At 39.6% G+C, this 26,579-nt stretch overlaps 1 protein-coding gene across 3 annotated transcripts in view; it reads left to right on the plus strand.

The window, feature by feature from the left end:
• The window catches only part of ARHGAP18 (Rho GTPase activating protein 18), a 193,862-nt gene extending 176,405 nt beyond the window's left edge, over positions 1-17,457 (plus strand). For all 3 annotated transcript variants that reach the window (XM_064360705.1, XM_064360703.1, XM_064360704.1), the window contains exons 13-15: positions 10,366-10,490; positions 14,444-14,505; positions 15,960-17,457. In XM_064360705.1, the coding sequence (XP_064216775.1) occupies positions 10,366-10,490; positions 14,444-14,505; positions 15,960-16,051 (279 nt within the window). In that variant the 3' untranslated portion in view covers positions 16,052-17,457. The remainder of the gene's footprint in view (positions 1-10,365; positions 10,491-14,443; positions 14,506-15,959) is intronic.
• Positions 17,458-26,579: the final 9,122 nt, after the last annotated feature.

The raw sequence follows: 26,579 nt of genomic DNA on the forward strand, positions 1-26,579 counted from the left end.
ATTACACAAGGTGGATGTATGGAGTGAGAAAGAGGGAAAGAGATCTCTAGGGATTCCAACATTTAAGTATGGGCCATTGAAGAAGAGCTGCTAAAGGAGGCTAGGAAATAATAGGAGGTAAGAGAAAGTGGAAGGATGTAGTTTCTCCGAAGCCCAGGCAGGAAGAGTAAAGTAAGTAGAATTTGGTTCGTAGTGCCAAACGCCTTAGAGAGGCTGAGGAAGGTTAACACTGGACAAAGGTTTTTGAATTTGAAGGTTAATTATGACTTTCTCCAAAGCATTGTCAATGATAATTTATGGAAGAAGCTAGATTGCCAGGGATTGGAGAGTGAAAGAGATTATAGATGATAAAAATTCATCAAAGTAATATTTTTAAGTGGGCTCTGACTCGATGCAGTGGCATGCAGCTGTAGTGGCAGCTACTTGGGAGGCTGGACAGGAGGATCACTTGAGCCCAGAGTTAGACGCCAGCATGGGTAACACAGTGACACCCCTTAAAAAAAAATTTTGTATGCCGTTAAAACTAAGTATATAATCAAGCATTCATATTATTAAGACATACTTGAATAGATAATAATTTGATCCAGATGTATTCAATTTATCTCATAAGGCAAATGTTTTTAGTGACTACAGCATACAAACTGTTTGGTCCAAATGTGGATGTTTTTAACACTAATATGTCTTATCCATAAATTATACTAGGGAGAACAGTTGGAGGAAAAATAAAATTATAGACCATTAATAACAATCATTTTCAGATAGCCTTTAACTTGTTGGGATTGATAACACACATACCTACACATACACCCCAGAAGTCACGTGGCCTGAGGATATAGCCCTAGCTCTGCCATGAGTGAGTGTGACAAGTCATTTGACCTCTGTGGGCTTCAGTTTCTTTTATAAAATGATAGGGTAGGACCGGGTTAATGGTGTTTAACCAGAAGTTCACAAGAGAGGCATCTGTGATATTTAATTTTTTTTAAGTTTTTTTTTTAGAGATAAGGGTTTGCTTTGTCACCCAGGCCGAAGTGCAATGGTGCATTCATGGCTCATTGCAACCTCACAGTTGCAGGCTCAAGGGATTCTCCCACCTCAACCTCATGAATTGGTGGGACTACAGGCATGTACCACCACCACCCCTGGTTAATTTTTAAACTTTTTTGTAGAGACAGGGTCTTGCTATGTTGCGCAGGCTGGTCTCGAACACTGGCCTCAAGTGATCTTTCCTCCTCAGCCTCTCACACCTGGGATTGCAGGTGTGAGCCACTGTACCTGGCCTAGTAATATTATTTTTGAACAAAACAAAAAGCAAACCATAATTGGGTGACTCTCTAGACCCGCTGAGTCAGAATCTCCCAGGGCAGGATTTAGGTGTGTGTATTATCTAAAAACTGGGAGGGTAATTACATCTTCCTATTGGTGTGTTTGTGTGTGTGCATGCATACATATATTTAATTTTATCATGAAACAACACACACAAGAGTAGAAAGAATAGTACATGAGCCCCCCAAAACCTTTATTATCAACAGTCAAACACATTTTTCTGATCTTGTTGCATCCTGTCTCCCACATATTTTTTCCTTTTAGAATTTTTAAGGAAATCCCAGGTATCTTATAACTACCTCAGACTGCATTTCCGCCTACTAAGAATGTGGGGAGCAGCTTTGATGAGCAATTGGTTATGAATGGCTGAATCATCCAGGCCTCAGGGTTGTTGTGACTTAGGTTTGTATGATCTTTCTTCTGCCATTCAAGCTCACCTCTCAAAGGGAGGCTGTTCATTTATGAGAGTGTGAGGGCACAGACTGGATCTGTGGGATTCTGTGAAAGATGGCATTCAGCTCACCACATCTAACCTCGTAGGTCAAGGTCACAAAGGGTTTTCTCCATATGGTTAATCTCAGTGTTGACTAGGCACATCCTAGTGTCACACCCTCAATTTACCAGGGAGGAACTCAAGTTTTAGAGGGCTTACATGACTTGCCGAAAATTCCAGAATAATCTTGTCACATTTTAAAGTGTAGGGCTATGGATATGAAAAAGAAATCTGTTGCTGCTGTGGGAAGAATCCTGGCATTGGCAGCAATGCAGTGTAGATGCTGAGTTGTTTGTGGCCAGAGTTGTGTGCCTTTATGCACAATTCTGTTTAAAATTGCATCTCTGATTTCACTGAATGGTTCTCATTGCAAAGCATTGTTGCAGGTATTGTTTCCAGCATCTGTTTTAGGTCTGGAAACAGTGTCTGGATTTACTTGGGAACCCATGTGGAAAATCAAATTACAATATCAAACACAAAATCTTGTTTCTTTTTATGACATTCCCTGATTTTTAATAGTGCATAAAAATACCATATTAAAAGAAAAAATATTAGAACTTATTTCATTGGAAATTAAATGCTTATTAACTGTGGAAGTTATTTTAAGCCCTTCTTGAAAATCCTCTGAATCTGTGAGTTGGATAAAAGTTTAAGGCATTTGGATAACAAAGATCCAATTATAATTAGCACATAGTTCAAGATAGTAGAGATTTCCTTTTATATCACCACTTCCCAGTATTGTCAGTTCAGACTAGGGTGATGAATATGCCATTTTAGTTTAAGATACCTTGCTAAAATGTCCCTGTTTAATTTTCTAAAATATGTGTTATATCTGGCCTTCTTTTTGAAAAGGCTGTATTTCCAATTTGCCCTTTTGAAGATAAAGAAGGATTTCTGTAGCATTAAAAAATGTCAGCTTTACATTTAAATTAGCTTTTAATGAAAAAGAAATTAATGTCTCTTCTACAGGTCTGACATTAAATTTCTAATCTCTAGCATGCAAAAGTATGAGCAATGCAGTGTTTATGTGTACCTTATGAAAAATGCTAAAATTGCTATTTAACCAGATAATAATAAAATCAGATTTAGAAATACAAACTTTAGTTCATTATGTAAAACATGTGAAGACCATATGAGATCATTTTCTCTATTACAATAATCTTTGCATGCATAAGAAATTAACAGTCTTGAAGTTGTGAAATCCCTTGTGACTTTTCTTTGATGGTATGTTAGTCAAAAACTGCTCTCTTCCAGTCCTGTGATACATCACATAATTACAGTTCACAAGTGCAGTCATCCCTATCCCAATGGAAAACAAATTCAGGGGACAGAGTCCCAACTTTAGATTAAAACATGTGAAATAGAAAGGTCACAAAGATCATACTGTGTACAGATTCCGTTATTATGGCTCAAGTTAAGAACAGACTGGCTTAATGATCAGGCATGTTGTGTCTTTTCAAAGCTTGGCAGCTCAATGCAATTAGTATACTAATAGCTTCAGTATTCAATACAGCATGATTCTAGTACGTAATAGTGGTTGCCATACACCATTTAAATGACAGCTTGGGCATGATTTGTTTATTATCTTCGTAAATATCATTTGGCCTTCCTTGTCAAGATATCCAGCAAAAACTTCCCAAAAACCACTTTAAACTCTTCAGCTTTACCATTACATATACTGGTTAAACTCATTTCTTCTACAGAGATAAAGAGCTTTGTAGATCCATGTTGAATCAAACTGTCAATCTCTGTATTGTTGTAAGAATTTGGATGGGATGAATTACTACAGAAATAAAGAAGCTGAGAAATGTTCATATCCCATAGACACACAAACTACACACACACTTTCTCTCTCCCCCTGCTATAGAATACAGGTTCTCTAGTGGTCAGGGAATGTCAGCCTAGGAAGGTTTAATGAAAACCATGTACCATTGTTGGTTTCATGGAATGCTTTTCAAGTACATTGATTCCAGCTCTATGTGAAATGAGTCAAAATGATTACAGCTTGCAGTTTGGGAAGGGTTCTTGCTGAGACAAAGGTGGCTTAGCCTCATCTCCTGATCATTGAGAGAAGGGGATGTGGGAAATGTTTTATTTCATAGGCAGACAGAATCTGTGGGAGAGTACTCATGCCGCTTCCCATATTGGCAAAAACCAGCCTGTGTACCCCATAATACGTCAATTACCTAACATTACACATATCTGTGAAAACTCCCAATTGCCCCCAGAAGCTAGTATCTTGGGACTCTTCTATTAAAACTCTTAACTATCGGAAAGATCCTAGATTCCTTTGTCAGATGTGGTGCTTTCTGTGCAAGTCCTGATACCACCCTGAACTCAATGCCTCATTTCTTAAGGAAGCATGGGCATACCCCCCAAAGCTATGGTACCTGAGCTCATTTAGAAAGCATGGGCTTGTGGTCATATTATTAGAGGCCTTCTTCGTGTGATGGTCAATACTGAGTGTAAACTTGATTGGATTGAAGGACGTAAAGTATTGTTCCTGGGCGTGTTTGTGAGGGGATTGCAAAAGGAGATTAATATTTGGGTCAGTGGACTAGGAAAGGCAGACCCACCCTCTATCTTGGTGGGCACCATCTAATCAGCTGCCAGAATGGCTAGAATAAAAGCAGGCAGAAGAAAGTGGAAAGAGCAGACTTGCTGAGTCTTCTGGTTTTTAGTCTTTCTCCTGTGCTGGATGCTTCCTGCTCTTGAATATTGGACTCCAAGTTCTTCAATGTTTGGACTCTTAGACTTACACCAGTGGTTTGCCAGGTACTCTCTGGCTTTCAGCCACAGCCTGAAGGCTGCACTGTCAGCTTCCCTACATTTGAGGTTTTGGTACTTGGACCGGCTTCCTTGGTCCTCAGCTTGCAGATCCTATTGTGGGATTTCACTTTGGGATTATGTAAGTCAATACTCCTTAATAAACTCCCCTTCATATATACACCTATGCTATTAGTTCTATCCCTTTAGAGAACCCCAACTAATACAGATGTTGGTACCGGTAGAGTGGAGTGCTGCTATAAAGATACCTGAAAATGTGGAAGTGACTTTGTAACTGGGTAACAGGCAGAGGTCAGAGCAGTTTGGAGGGCTCAGAAGAAGACAGGACAATGTGAAAGAGTTTGGAACTTCCTAGAGGCTTACAGGGTTCAGAAGACAGGAAGATGTGGGAAAGTTTGGAACTTCCTAGAGATTTGTTGAATGGCCTTGACCAAAATGCTGATAGTGATATGGACAATGAAGTCCAGGCTGAGGTGGTCACAGATGGAGATGAGGAACTTGTTGGCAACTGGAATAAGGGTGATTCTTGCTATGCTTTAGCAAAGAAACTGGTGGCAGTTTGCCCTGGCCCTAGGGATCTGTGGAACTTTGAACTTGAGAGAGGTGATTTAGGGTATCGGGTGGAAGAAATTTCTAAGCGGCAAAGCATTCAAGGGGAAGCAGAGCATAAAAGTTTAGAAAATTTGCAGCCTGACAATGCTATAGTAAATAAGAACTCATTTTCTTGGGAGGAGTTCAATCCTACTGCAGAAATTTGGAGAAGTAATGAGGAGCCGAATGTTAATCACCAAGACAGTGGGAAAAATGTCTCCAAGGCCAGAGACCTTCAAGGCCTAAGAGGGAAAACTGGTTTCCTGGCCCAGGCCCAGGGCCCCCCTGCTCTACACAGCCTTGGGGACATGGAGCCCTGCATCCCAGCTGCTTCACCTCCGGCCATGGCTAAAAGGGGCCATAACTTCAGAGGGTGCAAGCCCCAAGCCTTGGGAGCTTACATGTGGTGTTGAGTCTGTGGGTACACAGAAGTCAAGAATTCACATTTGGGAACCTCCACTTAGATTTCAGAGGATATGTGGAAATGCCTGGATGTCCAGGCAGAAGTTTGCTGCAGGAGCAGAACCCTTGTGGAGAACTGCTGCCAAGGCAGTGCAGAAGGGAGATGCAGGGTTGGAGCCCCCATGCATAGTCCCTATGGGGACACTGCCTAGTGGAGCTACGAGAAGAGGGCCATTGTCCTTCAGACCCTAGAATGGTAGATCCACTGACAGCTGGCACTGTGTGCCTGGAAAGGCTGCAGACAGTCAACACCAGCCTGTGAAAGCAACCAGGAGCGGGACTGTACCCTGCAAAGCCACCCAAGGGGCAGAGCTACCCAAGGCTGTGGGAACCCACCTCTTGTATCAGCATGACCTGGATGTGAGACATGGAGTCAAAGAAGATCATTTTAGAACTTTAAGATGTGGTTAGGCCAGGCGCAGTGGCTCATGTCTGTAATCCCAGCACTCTGGGAGGCCGAGGCAGGTGGATCACTTGAGGTCAGGAGTTCGAGACCAGTGGCCAACATGGTGAAACCCCATCTCTACTAAAAGTATAAAAATTAGTTGGGCATGGTGGCATTGACCTGTAATCCCAGCTTCTCGGGAGGCTGAGGCAGGAGAATCACTTAAACCCAGGAGGTGGAGGCTGTAGTGAGCTGAGATGGTACCACTACACTCCAGCCTGGGTGACAAAGTGAGACTCCATTGCAAAAAAAAAAAAAAGGTGACTTCTCTGTTGGATTTCGGACTTGCATGGGGCCTGTAGCCACCCCTCGTTTTGGCAAATTTCTCCCATTTGGGATGGGAGCATTTGCCCAATGCCTGTACCCCATTGTTTCTGGGAAGTAACTAACTTCCTTTTGATTTTGCAGGCTCATAGGCTGGAGAGACTTGCCTTGTCTCAGATGAGGCCTTGGACTTGGACTTTTGGGTAAATGTTGGAATGAGTTAAGACTTTGGGGGACTGTTGGAAAGGCATGACTGTGTTTTGAAATGTGAGGACATGAGATTTGGGAGGAGCTGGGGATGGAATGATATGGTTTGGCTGGGTCCCCACCCAAATCTCATCTTGAATTGTAGTTCCCATAATCCCCATGTGTTGTGGGAGGCACCTGTCGGGAAGTAATTGAATCATGGGGTGGCAACCCCCATGCTGCTGTTCTTGTGATAGTGAGTGAGTTCTCTTGAGATCCGATGGTTTTATAAGGAACTTCTCCCCCTTTGCTTGACATTTCTCTCTTCTGCCGCCCTGTGAAGATATGCCTTCTGCCATGATCATAAGTTTCCTGAGGCCTCCGTAGCCATACAGAACTGTGAATCAGTTAGACCTCTTTTCTTTATAAGTTACCCAGTCTTGGATATTTTTTCATAGCAGCATGAGAAGAGACTAATACATTTAGCTCTTCCTAAGATGTGTTGGAGGGGAAAATAGGCTACATCCTCAAGCAGGTGCATGCTAATGTTGGTAACTCTGGCTTTCCTCTTTGGCTCTCTACAGAAGTAAGTGACTGAATTATCTCTTGTAGCATACTTAATTCCTTTTCTCTGCTTCCCTTCCCTTCCTGTTTTTTCTTGGTAGTGGAGGGAATACCATGTGGTGGATAGAGGCACCTTAACTTGTTTCTTTTAGACAGTGTTTCTAAGATTATTATTATTATTATTATTATTTTTGCCATTAAGGAAATAGATACCCCTTGGCATACTTTCTTTTATACTAGAGAAATTTTACTTTGTTTATGTTATCATTGTTAGTAAAAATAAGTATTTTTGAATGATTCATTTAATCAATAAATATTGATGGGTGGCTACAGATATGAGTCAGATACATGGCATACAACCAAAATACAGGTGTCATGTAGTAGGGTCCTTATGAAGGAGAGTCAGTGGAATGAAGAGGTTTTTTTTTTTTTTTTTTTTTTTGACCCTGTGTAGCATGGAAGGTTCCATGGATGTTGAGATGTTTGAGCTGAGCCTTGAAAAATGGTTAACAGAGAGATATTTGGGAGGGGGAGTAGAACATACACAAAGATAGGAAAGCTTGGAGTGCTGACGGGCCTTTTTTTAAAAATTCAAACAGTAGAGGATGCTACAAGAAAAAGTGGGGGAAAGGGCAGGGAGCTAAGATTGCCATATCCCTGAACTCTCTATGGGAATATATTTTCTGAATCATTTTGGTTTTGCAACTCATTTATTGTGGACTCTCTGTATATAAAAACTTAATCCAGTCATCTTCACTTTCAGTGTCAGTGTAGGTTTGGCTGCCTTTTTGATATTCTAGGGCTGCGTAAGAGGTGATTGTGGGAGCAATTTCTGTTCCTGATACTTCTATCAAACAGAACCTCGTATATGTTTGACACTGTGACTTAACCGGGATCACCTAGCTTTTAACCTCAATATAAAGCACATGGCTATCTGAAAACCCTAGCCTGCCATTCAGCTCCCTCTACAAAACAATAGTAATAATAGTAATGATAAACTTACAGACTCCAGAATACCAATATTGTTGTGCTTACTGAGTAGACAAGGTGGATTGGGGTTTTGTGAGTATAGTCTCAATGCTTCAGATGTTGCTATTACAATTTTCGGTCTAATGTTCAAGGTGTCTATGCCATTTATTATTTTCTACCTCCTATGAGGTGACAGATAAGTCAAGCCATGCTAATAGGTTAAATGGCCATAGTGAAAAATAACCTAGAGTTTAAACCCAAGGGAGAAGTTCATGGAGTCCCCGAGTTGTATGTTACACCATTGATTTAATAACTGTTTTTTACCACCTGAAATGCCCCATCCATTGCAAGAAGCAGCATGTTTTCCAAAGTGTTACAAATGAAAATAAAGCCTGTCACAGAATCAAGGACAAAGGGGAATTACACTTGTATCCTAGGTATGAGATCAAGGTCATAGACTAGACTAAATATATCAAGAAGTCAAAAAACCAAGCCAAGGATTTAGGCTGGATAGAAAGATGAAGCAGGAATTGAGGGGTTTGGGTACAGGTGGGAATTGGGGGCTTGGAATTGGAAGGTTGGAATTAGGTTGTCCTTCACGGATTGAATTGAGCATAATACATCCTGCAAGACAAGTTAGATGAGGATGCTATGACCAAGGTTCGTCCAGCAAAATCATGAGTGTGAGGTCCTGAAAAGCTTTGTCTATCTTTGTTCAGGTTTGGAGTAGTGTCTCTGTGGCCCTTCACTGATTGGTCAGAGGAAGGAGGCAGGTGGGGCACCACCCACTCTGCGGCAGGATTTCTGAGGTTGGTGGTCAGGTCCTTTGTGATACTGTTGCAGGTCTAGCTGTTGTTTGCAGTCCATGGCCTTACACAATTTCAGGCTCACTGTACAGTCTTATATAGTGTTGCTTCTTTCCCTTATTATTCCCACACTAAATCTCTGATATTACTGAGGAACAATATTAAATCTTTTAGGGCACCTACATTTTTATAGAGCCCGATTCTAAAGGTATATTATTTTTGTTGAACTTCGAAATAAATTAATGGCATCTGTTGTATATCTCTGCTTGATGTTTATTTATGTTACTGGTTTACTTTTTCTTTTTTATTTTTTTGAGTTGGAGTCTCACTCTGTCTCCCAGGCTGGAGTGCGGTGGCGCGGTTTCGGCTCACTGCAACCTTCACCTCCAGTGTTCAAGCAATTCTCCTAACTTAGCCTCCTTAGTAGCTGGGATTACAGATGGGCACCACCACACCCAGCTAATTTTTGTATTTTTAGTAGATACAGGTTTCGCCATGTTGGCCAGGCTAGTCTCAAACTCCTGAGATGTTTATTTTTTAAAAAACAAGACCATGTAAATTAAAAAAAAAAAGACATGATACTGTGGGCACAAAATAATAGTATGCAATAAATGACTTGTTTTTTATTTATTACTAGGTAAGTAAACCTAGCACAATATCTGGTACTCAGTAGATGCTCAATAAATTTTGGTTCAATTGAACAGGGTATTTGTATTATTTAAAGCATTATCTTTTAAACATGATTTTTGGGTGTGCTGTTTGTCCTAAGTCACAATGGTTATAAATAATAGTATTTATTTTAGCAAAACCATTTAGGAATTAAGCCTAATATTTCTAATGCTATAGCTGACATTTTGGTATTACAAACCTCATAAACATTCACTGGTATCCTCGAATCCATAAAATGTTTTTCTCATCCATGGGCAAAATATTTAGAAGTGGTCATTGTAAGTTCAAAGCATATAGCTAAAAACATGAGCTCACTAACCAAATGGGGAGCAGACATAATATAAATAGATAAGTATGTTTCTTTTTTATAAAACATTCAGAGACAAAAATTTTTTGTGAAATTTTGTGAATGTCCAGGAGGAGTTTTAAAATGCACATACTGCAATAGCACACAAAGTAACTTCTTTCTGATTCAATTTCATAAATTGCTACATGAAAAAGTACCCTCTAGTAGATAATACTCAGAAATCAGCACTTAATATGGCAGTAATGGTTATTGCTGTCATTCTTTACATCTTTAAAAATAATTAAGCATTACTGCACAGGCATTATAAAGTTCCCCTATCACCATTAAGAGGATATTTGAGGTTTGATGTAATTTAGCAAATTACATTATACAGTAGTTAAGGTTTTTATGTAGTGAAGTAAAATGCGTAGTAGTTAAGCACACTTACTATATAATGCATTGTAGAGTTACACGTTCCAGCTGCTGCCAGCTTTGTTCCAGTGTCATTATTGCTTTGCAGGCTGACGTTCCTCAGGGAGTGATTCGAGTACAAGCTCCCCATCTTTCGAAAGTTTCCATGGCAATACAGCTAACTGAAGAACTAAGAGCCAGTGATGTACTTGCCAGGTTTCTCAGCCAAGAAAGGTAGAGGCCTGTTTTGTGTTAATTATTCCATGCCATAACTCACTTGCTCTCTCTCTCTCCCCTTCGCTGCTGCTTTTTTTTTTTTAAATTGTGGGGTAGTATGAAATGCTTAAAAATATTGTCTTCCCAGCAGAAGAGAACAGCAGACTTAACCATTCGACCGTTGGAGTGAATTTAGTTCATTTGATGTGGTTTGTGTTCAGATGGAGCCTAATGTAAGCAGGATTTCTGAGCATTCCTTCACTGGGCCTAAGATGGGATTGCCAAGTGAGACCCCTCAATATTCTTTCCAGGATCTGTTGATTGGAGGCTCATTACTGTTTGTAGACTGTAAGGAAAATTACTAATTAGGATGCAGTGGCATTTTAAAATAAAGACACAACTTTTTCTATGAAATATAATGAATTTTTAATTGCTCAAATTTAAAAGCAAACAAACATAAAGAATTGAAAGAGGACAGCCAGGCCTTTGAGTGCTGAAGTCTCAGGGGGAGAACATACCTTCCTCATTAGGGACAACAGGCCCTTCATCTATATTTTGGGGTTGACTGGGCAGAGAGAGTTGTCTGAAAGCTGCTAGCATCCCTCTCACTATATTAGAGTATGCCCTTTCCAAAACACTTTGCAGTGTCTTCTCTTAAATTTTAGAGATTCTAACAAGTATATTGAATTTTCAGGTTTGGCCCTTTGAATTCTTTCCTTTAGCTAAAATCATGTTTTTATGCCTCCTCTACCCTCATTTTCATTTATTGAAATAAACTAAATGTTTAAAAACAGAGGGGCATTGGCCAGGTAAGATGGCTTACGCCTGTAATCCAGTACTTTGGGAGGCCAAGGAGGGCAGATCACCTGAGGTTGGAAGTTTGAGACCTGACCAACATGGAAAAACCCCGTCTCCACTAAAGAAACAAAAAATTAGCCGGGTGTGGTGGCGCATGCCTATAATCCCAGCTACTCGGGAGGCTGAAGCAGGAGAATTGCTTGAACCTGGGAGGCAGAGGTTGTGGTGAGCCAAGATCGCACCATTGCACTCCAGCCTGGACATCAAGAGCAAAACACCATCTTAAAAAAAAAAAAAAAGCCAGAGGGACATCCAGGTCATTGTCATTTTAGTTTATGAATACTCTGTCTTGGTCTTAACCTCCTCATTCTAACGTTTGGGGGCTTCAGTCAAGCTTTCTGCCAAAGCCTCTCCAATTTTAATATATTGTACTAGAAATAATTAATATGTTTCAGTTTTAGCACAGGGCCTTAAACAGAACAGAAACATATTAAATACTTTTGGTACCATAATTGGAAGGGGAGATATAAACATACATTTTAAAGTACCTTCCCTCAGTGTTTATAAATTGGGAGAAAGGATGAATCTGTGCAGCTAACAGATGGTGATGAAATGAGAGAGAGGCTCATTGGTAATATCCAGGCTTCAATAAACCTGTGTAAACTTCCCTCAGAACAGCACTCTGAAGTAAGTGCTATTGTTACGTCTGTTTCACTGGTATGAAAACGGAGATTTGCAAGGTCACATGTTTTTCATAGGTGGTAGAGAGCTGGAATTCTAAGTCTGTGGTCTCACTCCAAAGGCAGTCCTTTAACCATTCTCCACACTGGCTGGAGGATCTCAGAGCATCATAGATCTGGGAAGCACTAGTGCACAGTCTGAGAGTAGACGGCTTTGGGGGGATTATGTCCTGGGGGCAATTGGAAGATCTCAGATGTCTCTGCCCCCTACAGTGTCTAACAGCTTCTGCAAAGTCGGTCCACTTCCTCTCTGCTTCCTACCTTGACTTAGTAGATACCAGCCTTTGCCATTCTTGCCACCAGTCATGCTCTCATTCTTTTAATGATGAATTTGTTGATTAACATTACACAAAAGTCTGTGTATACTAGGAAATCTAGTTCCTGTTTCTTTAAAATGGAACACAGATACTTGAGAATCAATCTGAGAGCAATATCTAACTAGATTTTTTTCTTTAAATCAAGTCTCCTGAAACATTCAATTTGGCTTTCACAGAAACAGGGATGCTGACTTCTCCATGCATGAATTATGTACCAAGGGCACGTCCCTGAACCTCCCTGAGCTTCCACTTTCTCATCTGTAAAACAGGAATCATTTTACCACCCTAGCCATTACACGGCAACGTGTGTGTAACCGGCTGTACAAAGGTGTGGTAGGCTCTTTAGACCCATGGTTGATTGTGTTATGTACTAGGTTGAAAACAAAAATAATAATTATTAAATTATTTAATTTAAAAGATAAACCGGGCCGGGCGCGGTGGCTCATGCCTGTAATCCCAGCACTTTGGGAGGCCGAGGCGGGCGGATCATGAGGTCAAGAGATGGAGACCATCCTGGCAAACATGGTGAAACCCTGTCTACTAAAAATACAAAAAAATTAGCTGGGTGTGGTGGTGTGCACCTGTAGTCCCAGCTACTAGGGAGGCTGAGCCAGGAGAATTGCTTGAACCCAGGAGGCGGAGGTTGCAGTGAGCTGAGGTCACGCCACTGCACTCCAGCCTGGCGCCTGGTGACTGAGTGAGACTCTGTCTCCAAAAAAAAAAAAAAAAAAAAAGATAAACCCACATCCTGGTTGGAAAAAAAGTGGATCAGATGCAGCATAGCAGGTTGAACATAGCATGAGGGCCCAGACAGCTGTGAGTGTCCAGTTCTAGACACACAGGGCGGGGAGAGAAAAGAGGAGAACCAGTTGAGCCGTTTCATGGGTGGTGAGGAGCGCTGCTGCCATACCATGTCCTTCCTCATGGCTTGAATGCAAGTCAGACCTGATCTTCTCTTCCCAGTTCCAGAGAGTGTGTCTTCAGGCCCTTATCTCATTTGTCCACTAACCTTGCCATGCTTCAGAATCCACTCTAGATAATTTAAAAAGCAATTTCTTGGGCTTCAGCCTAGACAAGTTACATCTGAGTTTCTACAGTTCTCAATGTGAATTTTTAGCAGGTTTCTCAGGTTTGTTGTGCAGAAAGATTTGAAAGCCACTGAATTTTACCAATTTTTAAGTTTGAACCTAATGTTCTTGAACAGTTTATTCTTTGAAGAGTGTAAATCTTTAAACATGACCTGCTTGGTAAAAGTTCAGTCTTTGTAATGACATAATTTACTTCCACTCTGGGGGTCTATGCCACCCTCATTTGCACAGCCAACAGAGGAGCATGCTTGTTCTTTTTTTTTTTTTTTTTCTTTTTGAAGACAGAGTCTCGTTCTGTCACCCAGGCTGGAGTGCAGTGGTGCAATCTCAGCTCACTGCAACGTCCATCTCCTGGGCTCAAGCAGTCCTCCCACCTCAGCCTCCAGAGTATCTAGGATCACAGGCACACACTATCATACCTAGATTAATTTTTTGTATTTTTGGTAGAGATGCATGTTGCCCAGGCTGGTCCCAAACTCCTGGGCTTAAGCGATCCACCTGCCTCGGTCTCCCAAAGTGTTGAGATTACAAGTGTGAGCCACCGCATCCAGCCAGAAACGTGTCTTATTCTTTATCTGCATCTTGCACACTATTGGAGTTGTCAGCACAGCAAACTCATGATAAATACTTATTGAATAAGCATGTCAAAACTAAGGTGGAAACATTTCTTTTAATAGTTTTATGAGGACCATTTTGGCTTGTATACAAAGTGGATAATCATATTAATAATTTGATTGGCAGCTGAAATGTTGCATTAAATTTTCTTTTGAATTTTACAAATTTGGATGCTGATTTACTATTTTGCCTTCAGTCGTACAATTCCATTTGCTTATTTTAATTTACAGGTGTGACACTTTTATTACCTATTGGGTACATTTAACAGATGGGAAAATACAAATGTATAGATAATTACACTGTGTCTAAGTTATGAATTTTCCATACCAGCCAGAATTCCCCAAGCACATTAAAATGATTTACTTGCAAGCTGTTTGATGATACAACTAATCAGTTTGTTTTGTCCCTCATAGTGGGGTTGCCCAGACTCTCAGGATAGGAGAAGTTTTTTTGTATGAAATTGGAGGAAATATAGGTAAGCACATTTTTTTTCTCTTTGCATTCTATATGCTGATTTAACATTGCCAGCAGTTATTATTTTTGTCTTTAGCGGAAGAATAGGAAATTAGAAGTAAAATATACCATGCTTTAGTTAGTTGCTAAATATTGTGGATTTTTTTTAATGGTTTGACCTTTCTCTTCAGGCTCTGTTTGAGCTCCTTCTGTACATATGCCCATCAATGTTCAATTTCAGCAAAGGCAGGTTTCCTGTACCATAAGAATAACTACTGGAATGGTTAATGATACAAGTTTTTCAAAATTTTCTTCTTTTTAATATACTTATGTCACATAGTAAAGGAAGTACTTGAGCCTATGTAAGGCTGACATTACACTTTATTATAGTATAGTATTAGATATCTTTAGTAAAAGCAGTTTTACATTTACCATAGTTGATTTCCTGCTAAATTTTATGCATATGCACACATACTCAAAATTCACATCAGTAATTAAAAAAATGGAATGAATGAATTTTGACCATGTTTTATATTTTACCCTTTTGTAATTATCAGGGAGTCTTACTCATCTCTTTTAAAAAATTTAAAATAAACTTTCTCTTTTTTTTTGACTCTTGGAAATGGTAAAGGTAAAATTGTTAAGAAATAAATGAGATAATGTTAAATTCAAAGTCGTAATTAATTTTACAATACATTTTATAGAATTTTTTTGGGGACTTACAAATGTTAGTAAATATTGAAATATAGGAATGTAAAGGTTCATTCTTAAATAGGCCACAACACTAGAAACCTGGACTTGTTAGCTCTATTAGTAAAGGGCATTTAAATACTAATATATTCCATTTTTAATTTTACGTTGGATCTTAGGAATTAAGTGTACTTTCTTAGGTGAATTCAAAACCATTGCCCCTCCTAATAAGGTGAATAAGCTTTTAAGGAATCATTTAAAAGCCAATCATATGAAGTATTTTCAGCTTCCTAAATTAATTTGAAACCTATTCATTTAGAGAAAGACTACCAGATTCACTTTTCCAATTGTTGGCCAATTCTTATAATATTGTGGGAAACAGGAAAGAATGAGAAGTTTGTTTTGTTTTCGTTTTTCTTTTTTTTTTGGCAACAGTTTCTGCTTCTGTCACCCAGGTTGGAGTACAGTGGCACAGTCTTGGCTCACTACAACCTCCATCTCCCGAGCTCAAGACATCCTCTTACCTTAGCCTCCTGAGTAGCTGGGACTACAGGTGCAAGCCACCATGCCCAGCTAATTTTTGTATCTTTTGTAGAGACAGGGTTTCATTATGTTGCCCAGGCTGGGAACTCCTGATCTCAAGCATTCTGCCCACCTCAGCCTCCCAAAGTAGAATGAGAAGTATTTTTAAGTCCAAGACTTAAGACGTAAATAATTAAGCTTCAGTTTAAAATTGCATGCCAGTCTACCTGCTGTATTAAACTGACACAACATCTCTTTTAATAGGGGAACGCTGCCTCGATGATGATACTTACATGAAGGATTTATATCAGCTTAACCCAAATGCTGAGTGGGTTATAAAGTCAAAGCCATTGTAGAGGACGTAACAAGCTGCAGATAACCATGTAGACTTCTGTAATAATTCTTGCTGAGTCAAAAGTGTAAATAAAAGAAATGGCAGGACTCTTATTATGCAGCTGTACCCACCTATTTAAGAGTGACTCTCTGAAGCCTTAAAAAGTCATAGATTTGTGCTGCTGCCAGAATGATATGAATTATTATTAATGTTATTAGAAAAAAAACTTCTGGAGTGAGAGTAATGAGGCTTAATTAGCTTATGAGCAGTTGTCATATGCTCTGTGGAATGTGTCCAGATGTGACATTGTTGTTTTTTAAAATATGTGAAAATATATTCTCTTCCCACTTGGTAAAATCATATATACTGTAATATATGCTCTCTCACCTCTGTTACCTCCTCACATCTGCCCTTTGCCCGTTAGGTTTGCATTTCGACCAAAAAGATAACAAATACCAGGTATGGCAAATTGTGAAGACAGCACATTAAAGCAGACCTAATTTCACAGTATTCGTGTCACGACAGAATGTTAGTATTCATCTCTGAATCATTTGCTCAAATAATAACATTCCACTTTCTCCTGCTGTATCACGGGAGGTGATTTGCATTTTTTTTCAGTTCATCTGACTTATGTGCACAGAACTGTATCAGCAATCAAGAAAATAGGAGTCAGAAGCTGCCAGTTATTACTGAACCATTAAATACTTATATACTAAGGATAAATAAAATATACCTATGTGAAATAATAACTGGATTATGGATAACAGCAGTGAAAGCCAAAGAACTTTCTGTCTACTGTATTCTTCTAAATGGAATTTTAAAAGTCATAGCTGGCTCTATGTGTTGTCATATTAGCATTATAAATATGCATGATAGTATAATCCAGTAATGGTTGAAGAATGTATTTTACTAAAGAGGGATTTTTTTTAAAAAAAACTCCTGAATAAGTCTACTGGAAGAGTTATTCTTCTGAGTGAATAAGCTTTTGTTTGTGTTCTTATTTTAAATAATCGAAGTCAATTTATTAAAATGTTGTAAAAAGTACTATTCCCAGGGATTTTAATGCACAAACCATAGTGTGACAAGAGATGAGCCTCTGTACTGTAAATAAGAGAAATGAAATAGAGAAATGTTAAATATTTTATGAGTTTAGAATGTAGTAAATAAAAGGTGATGTAAATGAATGCTGCACAAATGGTGTTTATGATACTTTGAGTAGTACTTTAGGAAAAATTACACATTCTCAGAAGCTCTTGATGTCTCTAATTGGGTGGGGGAATGCTGTTAATGAGAACAGTCATAAATTTTTAGCATATAATTACAAGAACAGCCTGTGGATATGATCACTTAAATAATTTTGTGGTGATTCGTGCCATTGATTTTTTATTTAAAAGAAAATTTTGTAATTAAATGCCTTTTTCTAAATTATCTTCTCTTGGAATCGTTACTTTGAATCCTATGTGTTTATGAGTCTATTTTTGCTTTTTCTTTATTAATATTATTGAGAATGGACTATTTTTGTTATTAAAAGTCACCTCTACTCTTATTTCTCCTATTTTCTTTTTAATTTTTAAAATAGGAAGATGTGGGAGATATGTGTTTCCATCTTTAGTCTTTTTCCTTTTACAAATTTCTATTCTTTAGAACTTTCAAAATACAGTTTAATCTGTTTCTGACTTTGACAATTAGTATTGTATTAATTCCCCAGTTAGCAAAATGGTACTGATTAGTGGCTGAAAACAACAACATAAAAGAAAAATTAAGTGCTTGAAGCATTTTAGGAGTATACAACTTAAAAAAGGATAGCAGTGAGGATAATGATTTAAGTAAAAGGTTTTCTGAAGCATATGTCAACTAATTTTCACTATGTTTGCTATCTGCCTAAAAAGAAGGGTCAGGAGGGAGACACAACATGTTTTGATCATGGAAAAGTATCAGATCTTAATTTTTAAAAAGTGAAAATGCCATTTTAAGTCCCGTTTAGAAGTCATGACCCAAATTCATTTATATTGAATAATATCACATTTAAATAACCCCGAAACATGCACTTTAAAAAATCTTTATATTTTTAGAGACAGTGTCTTGCTCTGTTGCCCAGGCTGGAGTACAGTAGCGCATTCATGCTAACTGCAGCCTCAAGCACTGGGCTTAAGCAAACCTCCTGCCTCAGCTTCCTGGGTAGCTAGGACCACAGTTGCATGCCACCATTCCTGGCTCATAAGAGAAAAAAAGCTTGATACTATAAAGCCTTAAATATAAATGTCCTGATACTAACCTAATGCTTTTGCTGTAATTTTTTTCCTTAGTGACTTTTAAATCTCAGTCTAGTTGTGTGTGTGCATGTGTCAAAAACATTTGCCTTGAGTTTAAAACATTTGAACTCTTAAAGGAGGACTGATTGCCCTGTTGATGTTGGTGATGCTCTTTTCTGAAAGAGGCTTTATTAATCTGTTCTCACACTAATATGAAGAAATACTTGAGACTGGCTGATTTATAAAGGAAAGAGGTTTAATTGACGCACATAGTTGGGGAGGCATCAGGAAACTTACAATCAAGGCAGAAGGGGAAGCAAATATGTTCTTCACATGGCATCAGGAAGGAGAAAAATGAGAAGTGCAGAGTGAACAGGGGGAAAACCCCTCAAAACCATCAGATCTTGTGAGAACTCACTGACAATCACAAGAACGGCATGATTCAGTCACCTCCCACCAGATTTCCCCCCCCTAACATGTGGGGATTACAATTCAGATTACAATTCAAGATGAGATTTGTGTGTGGACAGAGAGCCAGAGCATATCAGAGATCATTGTAATTCTTTCCACTTACACAATCTTTGCTTAATGCTGCTGTAGAATTCGATGTAAATTCCTTACTAGTACTCTTTGGGAAAGGCAGTTTATTTTACCGACTTCATGGGATTTTTCACTATTGTCTTTCCTTGTTTTCATTAAACTGGTTTGCATTTTCCATCTCATTGTCCTGGTTTTCACCTACTCATCAGTAGGTGGCAGTATTGATCAGGGATTCTTTTGAATCTACGGGACGTTTTAAAAGTGAACCTGAGTTCATGGGGAAGTTGCTAACAGTGCCGGACATCTGAGAGGCAGTTGGGTAAGGACACTGGGGAGCTCTTGTTTTTATTACTGATTCTGAAATTGTAAATAATAATTTCATAGTTTCTATATTTAATGTTTGTCTGCTTTTATTCTTAATCCGTTTACTGGGAAGGGCGGGAGAAGAGATTTTTCTAAGCTGAAATTAGGCTTTTGACATCTATTTCAAGCAGAAGGATTATGACGAGGGAAGGCAGTGAACTGGAAAAGTAAGTGAAGGGATGTCTAAGATAAGAAGGCATAATGAACTCTGACTTATTATTATTATACTTTAATTTCTGGGATACATGTGCAGAACGTGCAGGTTTGTTACAAAGGTATACATGTGCCGTGGTGGTTTGCTGCACCCATAAACCTGTCATCAACATTAGGTATTTCTCTTAATGCTATCCCTCCTATAGTCCCCCCACCTCCCAACAGGCCCTGGTGTGTGATGTTCCCCTCCCTGTGTCCATATATTCTCATTGTTCAACACCCACTTATGAGTGAGAACATGAGGTGTTTGGTTTTCTGTTCCTGTGGTTAGTTTGCTGAAAATTATGGTTTCCAGCTTCATCCATGTTCCTGCAAAGGACATGAACTCAACCCTTTTTAAGACTGTATAGTATTCCATGGTGTATATGTGCCACATTTTCTTTATCTAGTCTTACCACTGATGGGCATTCGGGTTGGTTCTAAGTCTTCACTGTTTTGAACAGTGCTGCAATAAACATATGGATGCATGTGTCTTTATAGTAGAATGATGTATAATCCTTTGGGTAAATACCCAGTAATAGAATTGCTGGGTCAAATGGTATTTCTGGTTCTAGATCCTTGAGGAATCGCCACACAGTCTTCCACAATGGTTGAACTAATTTACACTCCCACCAACAGTGTAAAAGTGTTCCTATTTCTCCACATCCTTTCCAGCTTCTGTTGTTTCCTGACTTTTAATGATCACCATTCTAACTGGTGTGAGATGGTATCTCATTGTGGTTTTGATTTGCATTTCTCTAATGACTGGTGATGATGAGCTTTTTTTCATGTTTGTTGGCTGCATAAATGTCTTCTTTTACAAAGTGTCTGTTCATATTCTTTGCCCACTTTTTGAGGTTTGTTTTTTCTTGTAAATTTGTTTACATTCCTTGCAGATTCTGGATACTAGTCCTTTGTCAGATGGATAGATTGCAAAAATTTTCTCCCATTCTGTAGGTTGCTTGTCCATTCTGAAGATAGTTTCTTTTGCTTTGCAGAAGTTCTTTAGTTTAATTAGATGCCATTTGTCAATTTTGACTTTTGTTGCAATTGCTTTTGGTGTTTTAGTCATGAAGTCTTTGCCCATGCCTATGTCCTGAATGGTATTGCCTAGGTTTTCTTCTAGGGTTTTTATGGTTTTAGGTCTTACATTTAAGTCTTTAATCCATCTTGACTTAATTTTTGTATAAGGTATAAGGAAGGGGTCCAGTTTCAGTTTTCTGCATATGGCTAGCCAGTTTTCCCAACACCATTTATTAAATAGGGAATCCTTCCCCAGTTGCTTGTTTTTGTCAGGTTTGCCAAAGATCAGATGGTTGTAGATGTGTGGTGCTCTGTTCTGTTCCAGTGTATCTATCTGTTTTGGCACCAGTACCATGCTGTTTTGGTTGCTGTAGCCTTGTAGTATAGTATGAAGTCAGGTTGCATGATGCCTCCAGCTTTGTTCTTTTTGCTTAAGATTGTCTTAGCTATACGGGCTCTTTTTTGGTTCCAAATGAAATTTAAAGTAGTTTTTTTTCTAATTTTGTGAATAAAGTCAATGGTAGCTTGATGGGGATAGCATTGAATCTATAAATTACTTTGGGCAGTATGGCCATTTTCATATTGATTCTTCCTATCCTTGAGCATGGAATGTTTTTCCATTTGTTTATGTCCTCTCTTATTTCCTTGAGCAGTGGTTCGTAGTTCCCCTTGAAGAGGTCCTTCACATCCCTTGTAAGTTGTATTCCTAGGCATTTTATTCCCTTTGTAGGAATTGTGAATGGGAGTTCACTCATAATTTGACACTCTATTACTGGTATATAGGAATGATTGTGATTTTTCAACATTGATTTTGTATCCTGAGACTTTGCTGAAGTTGCTTATCAGCTTAAAGAGATTTTGGCCTGAGATGATGGGGTTTTCTAAATATACAATCATGTCATCTGGAAACAGAGACAATCTGACTTCCTCTCTTTCTATCTGAATATCCTTTATTTCTTTCTCTTGCCTGATTGCCCAGGCCAGAACTTCCAATTTCATGTTGAATAGGAGTGGTGAGAGAGAGCATCCTTGTCTTGTGCCAGTTTTCAAAGGGAATGCTTCCAGCTTTTGCCCAGTCAGTATGATATTGGCTGTGGTTTTGTCATCAATAGCGCTTATTATTTTGAGATATGTTCCATGAATACCTAGTTTATTGAGAATTTTTATCACGAAGGGATGTTGAATTTTTTCAACAACTTTTCCTACATCTAATGAGATAATCGTGGTTTTTGTCATTGGTTCTGTTTATGTGATGGATTATGTTTATTGTTTTGCATATGTTGAACCAGCCTTGCATCCCAGGGATGAAGCTGACTTGATCATGGTGGTTAAGCTTTTTGATGTACTGCTGGATTTGGTTTACCAGTATTTTATTGAGGATTTTGATGTTCATCAGGGATATTGGCATGAATTTTTTGTTGTTGTTGTGTCTCTGCCATGTTTTGGTATCAGGATGATGCTGGCCTCATAAAATGAGTTAGGGGGGAGTCCCTCTTTTTCCATTGTTTGGAATAGTTTCAGAAGCAATGTTACCAGCTCCTCTTTGTACCTCTGGTAGAATTTGTGAATCTATCTGGTCCTGGGCTTTTTTTGGTTGGTAGGCTATTAATTACTGCCTCAATTTCAGAGTTCGTTATTGTCTATTCAGGGATTAGACTTCCTCCTAGTTTGGTCTTGGGAGGGTGTATGTGTTTAGGAATTTGTCAATTTCTTTTAGATTTTCTAGTTTATTTGCATAGAGGGGTTTATATTCTCCGATGGTAGTTTGAATTTCTGTGGATCGTTGGTGATATCCCCTTTATCATTTTTTATTTTGTCTATCATCTCTCTTTTCTTCTTTATTAGTCTAGCTAGTGGTCTATGTTATTAGTCTTTTCAAAAAACCAGCTCCTGGAGTCATTGATTTTTTGAAGGCTTCTTTGTGTCTCTGTCTCCTTCAGTTCTGCTGTGATCTTAGTTATTTCTTGTCTTCTGCTAGCTTTTGAATTTGTTTGCTCTTGCTTCTGTAGTTCTTTTAATTGTGATGTTAGAGTGTCAATTTTAGATCTTTTCTGCTTTCTCCTGTTGGCATTTAGTGCTATAAATTTCCCTCTAAATACTGCTTTAGCTGTGTTTCAGAGATTCTAGTACATTGTGTCTTTGTTCTCATTGGTTTCAAAGAACTTATATTTTTGTTATTTACCCAGTAGTCATTCAGGAGCAGGTTGTTCAGTTTCCATGTAGTTGTGCAATTTTGACTGAATTTCTTAATCCTGAGTTCTAATTTGATTACGCTGTGGTCTGATTTCCGTTATTTTCCATTTGCTGAGGAGTGTTTTACTTTCAATTATGTGGTAAATTTTAGAATAAGTGCTATATGGTGTTGAGAAGAATGTTTATTTTATTGATTTGGGGTGGAGAGTTCTGTAGATGTCTATTAGGTCTGGTTGGTCTAGAGCTGAATTCAAATCCTGAATATCCTTGCTAATTTTCTGTCCCATTTATCTGTCTAATATTGACAGTGGGGTGTTAAGTCTCCCACTATTATTGTGTGGGAGTCTAGGTTTCTTTGTAGGTCTCTAAGAACTTGCTTTATGAATCTGGGTGCCCCTGTATTGGGTGCATATATATGTAGGATAGTTAGCTTTTTTTTTTTTTTTTTTTTTTTTGCCTCCATTTGCTTGGTAAGTATTCCTCCAGTCTTTTATTTTGAGCCTATGTGTGTCTTTGCACACACAGGCTCAAAGGGATGGAGGAAATAATTGGGTGGAGTCAAGACCCGTTGGTGTGAGATGGATCTTGACTCTTTTTTTTTTTAATTGCATTTTAGGTTTTGGGGTACATGCGAAGAACATGCAGGATTATTGCATAGGTACATACATGGCAATGTGGTTTGCTGCCTTCCTCCTCATCACCGTCTGGTATTTCTCCCCATGTTATCCCTCCCCAAATCCCTGCCCCCCGCACTGTCCCTCCCTGGATCTTGACTCTTTGCTCAATTCGCCAGTCTGTGTCTTTTGATAGAGGCATTTAGCCCATTTACCTTTAAGATTAATATTGTTATATGTGAATTTGATCCTGTCATTATGATGCTCACTGATTTTTTTTTTTTGCCCATTCATTGATGCAGTTTCTTAACAGTGTAGACAGTCTTTACAATTTGATGTTTTTGCAGTGTCTGGTACCGGTTTTTCCCTTCCATATTTAGTGCTTCCTTCAGTAGCTCTTGTAAGGCAGGCCTTGAGGTGACAGAATCTCTCAGCATTTGCCTGTCTGCAAAGGATAGTATTTCTTCTTTGCTTATGAAACTTAGTTTGGCTGGATATGAAATTCTGGGTTGAAAATTCTTTTCTTTAAAAATGTTGAATATTTTTCCCCCCTCTCTTCTGGCTGGTAGGGTTTCTGCCAAGAGCTCCACTGTGAGTCTGATGGGCTTCCCTTTGTGGGTAATCCGACCTTTCTCTCTGGCTGCCATTAACATTTTTTCCTTCATTTCAACCTGGTGAATCTGATGATTATGTGTCTTGGGGTTGCTCTTTTCAATGAATATCTTTGTGGTGTTCTGTATTTCCCGAATTTGAATGTTGGCCTGTCTTGCTAGGCTGGGGAAGTTCTCCTGGATAATATCCTAATAAGTGTTTTCAACTTGGTTCCATTCTCCCTGTCAGTTTCAGGTACACCAATCAAATGTAGGTTTTGTCTTTTCACATAGTCCCATATTTCTTGGAGGCTTTGTTTGTTCCTTTTCTTTTTTCTCTAATCTTGTCTTCGTGCTTTATTTCATTAAGTTGATCTTCAATCTCTGATATCCTTTCTTCCACTTGATTGATTCGGCTACTGATACTTGTGTATGCTTCACAAAGTTCTCGTGCTATATTTTTCAGCCCCATCAGGTTACTTATGTTGTTCTCTAAACTGGTTATTCTAGTTAACAATTCCTCTAACCTTCTTTCAAGGTTCTTAGCTTGCTTGCATTGGGTTAGAACATGCTCCTTTAGCACAGAGGAGTTTGTTATTACCCACCTTCTGAAGCCTACTTCTGTCAATTTGTCAAACTCATTCTCTGTCCAGTTTTGTTCCCTTGCTGGTGAGGAGTTGTGCTTCTTTTGGAGAAGAGGTGTTCTGATTTTTGGACTTTTAAGCCTTATGCACAAAGATGAGGTTTTTCCTCATCTTTGTGGATTTATCTACCTTTGGTTTTTGATGTTGGTGGCCTTTGGTTGGGGTTTTTGTGTGGACATCCTTTTTGTTGATATTGATGCTATCACTTTCTGTTTGTTAGTTTTCCTTCTGACAGTCAGGCCCGTCTGCTGCTGGTCCACTGGAGTTTGCTGGAGGTCCACTCCAGACCCTATTTGCCTGGGTAACACCAGCGGAGGCTACAGAACAGGAAAGATTGCTGCCTGTTCCTTCCTCTGGAAGCTTCATCCCAGAGGGGCACCTGCCATAGATACTGGCCAGAGCTCTCCTGGATGATGTGTCTGTCAACCCCTGCTGGGAGGTGTCTCCCAGTCAGGAGGCGCGGGAGTCAGGGGCCCAGTTGAGGAGGCAGTCTGTCCCTTAGCAGAGCTCCAGCGCTGTGCTGGGAGATCTGCTGCTCTCTTCAGAGCAGTTTCAGTATGCTGAAGCTATGCCCACAGCTGCCCCTTCCCCCAGGTGTTCTGTCCCAGGGAGATGGGAGTTTTATCTATAAGCCTCTGACTGGGGCTGCTGCCTTTCTTTCGGAGATATTCTGCCCAGAGAGGAGGAATCTAGAGAGGCAATCTGGCTACAGGACTTTGCGATTCCACCCAGTCCAAACTTCCCAGCAGCTTTGTTTACGCTGTGACGGGAAAACCACCTACTCAAGCCTCAATAATGGAGACACCCTTCCCCCCGCCAAGCTCTAGTACCCCAGATCAACTTCAAACTGCTCTGTTGGCAGTGGGAATCTCAAGCCAGTGGATCTTAGCTTGCTCGGCTCCCTGGGGGTGGGATCTGCTGAGCTAGACCTCTTGATTCTCTGGCTTCAGCCCCCTTTCTAGGGAAGTGAACGATTCTGTCTCACTGGCGTTCCAGGCACCACTGGTGTATGAAAAAAAACTGCTGCAGCTAGCTCTGTGTCTGCCCAAATAGCCGCCCAGTTTTGTGCTGGAAACCCAGGGCCCTGGTGGTGTAGGCACCTGAGGGAATCTCCTGGTCTGCCAGTTGTGAAGACCATGGGAAAAGCATAGTGTCTGGTCTGGAATACACCCTTCCTCACAGCACAGTCCCTCATGACTTCCCTTGGCTAGGGGAGGGAGTTCCCTGACCCCTTGCACTTCCCAGGTGAAGTGACTGATGCACCACCCTGCTTCAGCTCGCCCGTCATGGGCTGCACTCACTGTCTAACCAGTCCCAATGAGATGAGCCGTGTACTTCATTTGGAAATGCAGAAATTGTCCACCTTCTGCATTGATCTTGCTGGGAGCTGCAGACCGGAGCTGTTCCTGTTCATCCATCTTGCCAGCCACTGTGAACTCTGACTTTTTAGTGTATATGTGTTTATTCATTCAACAAATATTTATTGAGCATCTGCATATGTGCCAGACAAGTTCTACCCTTGAGATGCATCAGTGAACAAAGCAACAAGCCTGCATTTCATAGAGCATACATTCTAGTGGAAGGAGACTGATAATGAATTAAGGAGCAAATAGAATTCTATAATGTATCGAAAGGTAAGTACAATGGAGACAAAAAAGGTGAGCAGACCAAATAGGACAAGGTGTGGAGGGTTAGGGTCATTGCAGCATTAAACAAGAAGTCTCATTGAATAGTTAACAACTAAGCAAAGACCTGAAGGAAGTGAGGAACTTGCTATGTAGATATCTGGAAGAACATTATATGCAAAGAAAACAACTAGAGCAAAGGTGTAAAGCAGAAATGTGCCTTGTTGCCAAAGGTTGGCAAGGGTACCAGCGTGGCTGGAGTGGACTCAGTGCTGGTGATGGTAACGGGGCAGGGCAGAGAAGTAACACCATGATAGGGAATGAGATCATGGAGGACTTTGTGTTAGGGCGATTGTTGTCCAAATCAGGACATTTCTGAGAGTGAAGCAGGGCATGGCTGGTGATGGCAGTAACTGTGGAGTGATAAGTAACATATTCTAGATATATTTTTGAAGGCAGACCCTATAGGATTTTTTTCTGATACGAGAGAAGGATTTTTAATCAAACCACAGGA

The sequence above is a fragment of the Aotus nancymaae genome, unplaced genomic scaffold, assembly GCF_030222135.1.
Source record: "Aotus nancymaae isolate 86718 unplaced genomic scaffold, 86718_ANA_hifiasm-v0.15.2.pri h1tg000040l, whole genome shotgun sequence".
NCBI lineage: Eukaryota > Metazoa > Chordata > Mammalia > Primates > Aotidae > Aotus > Aotus nancymaae.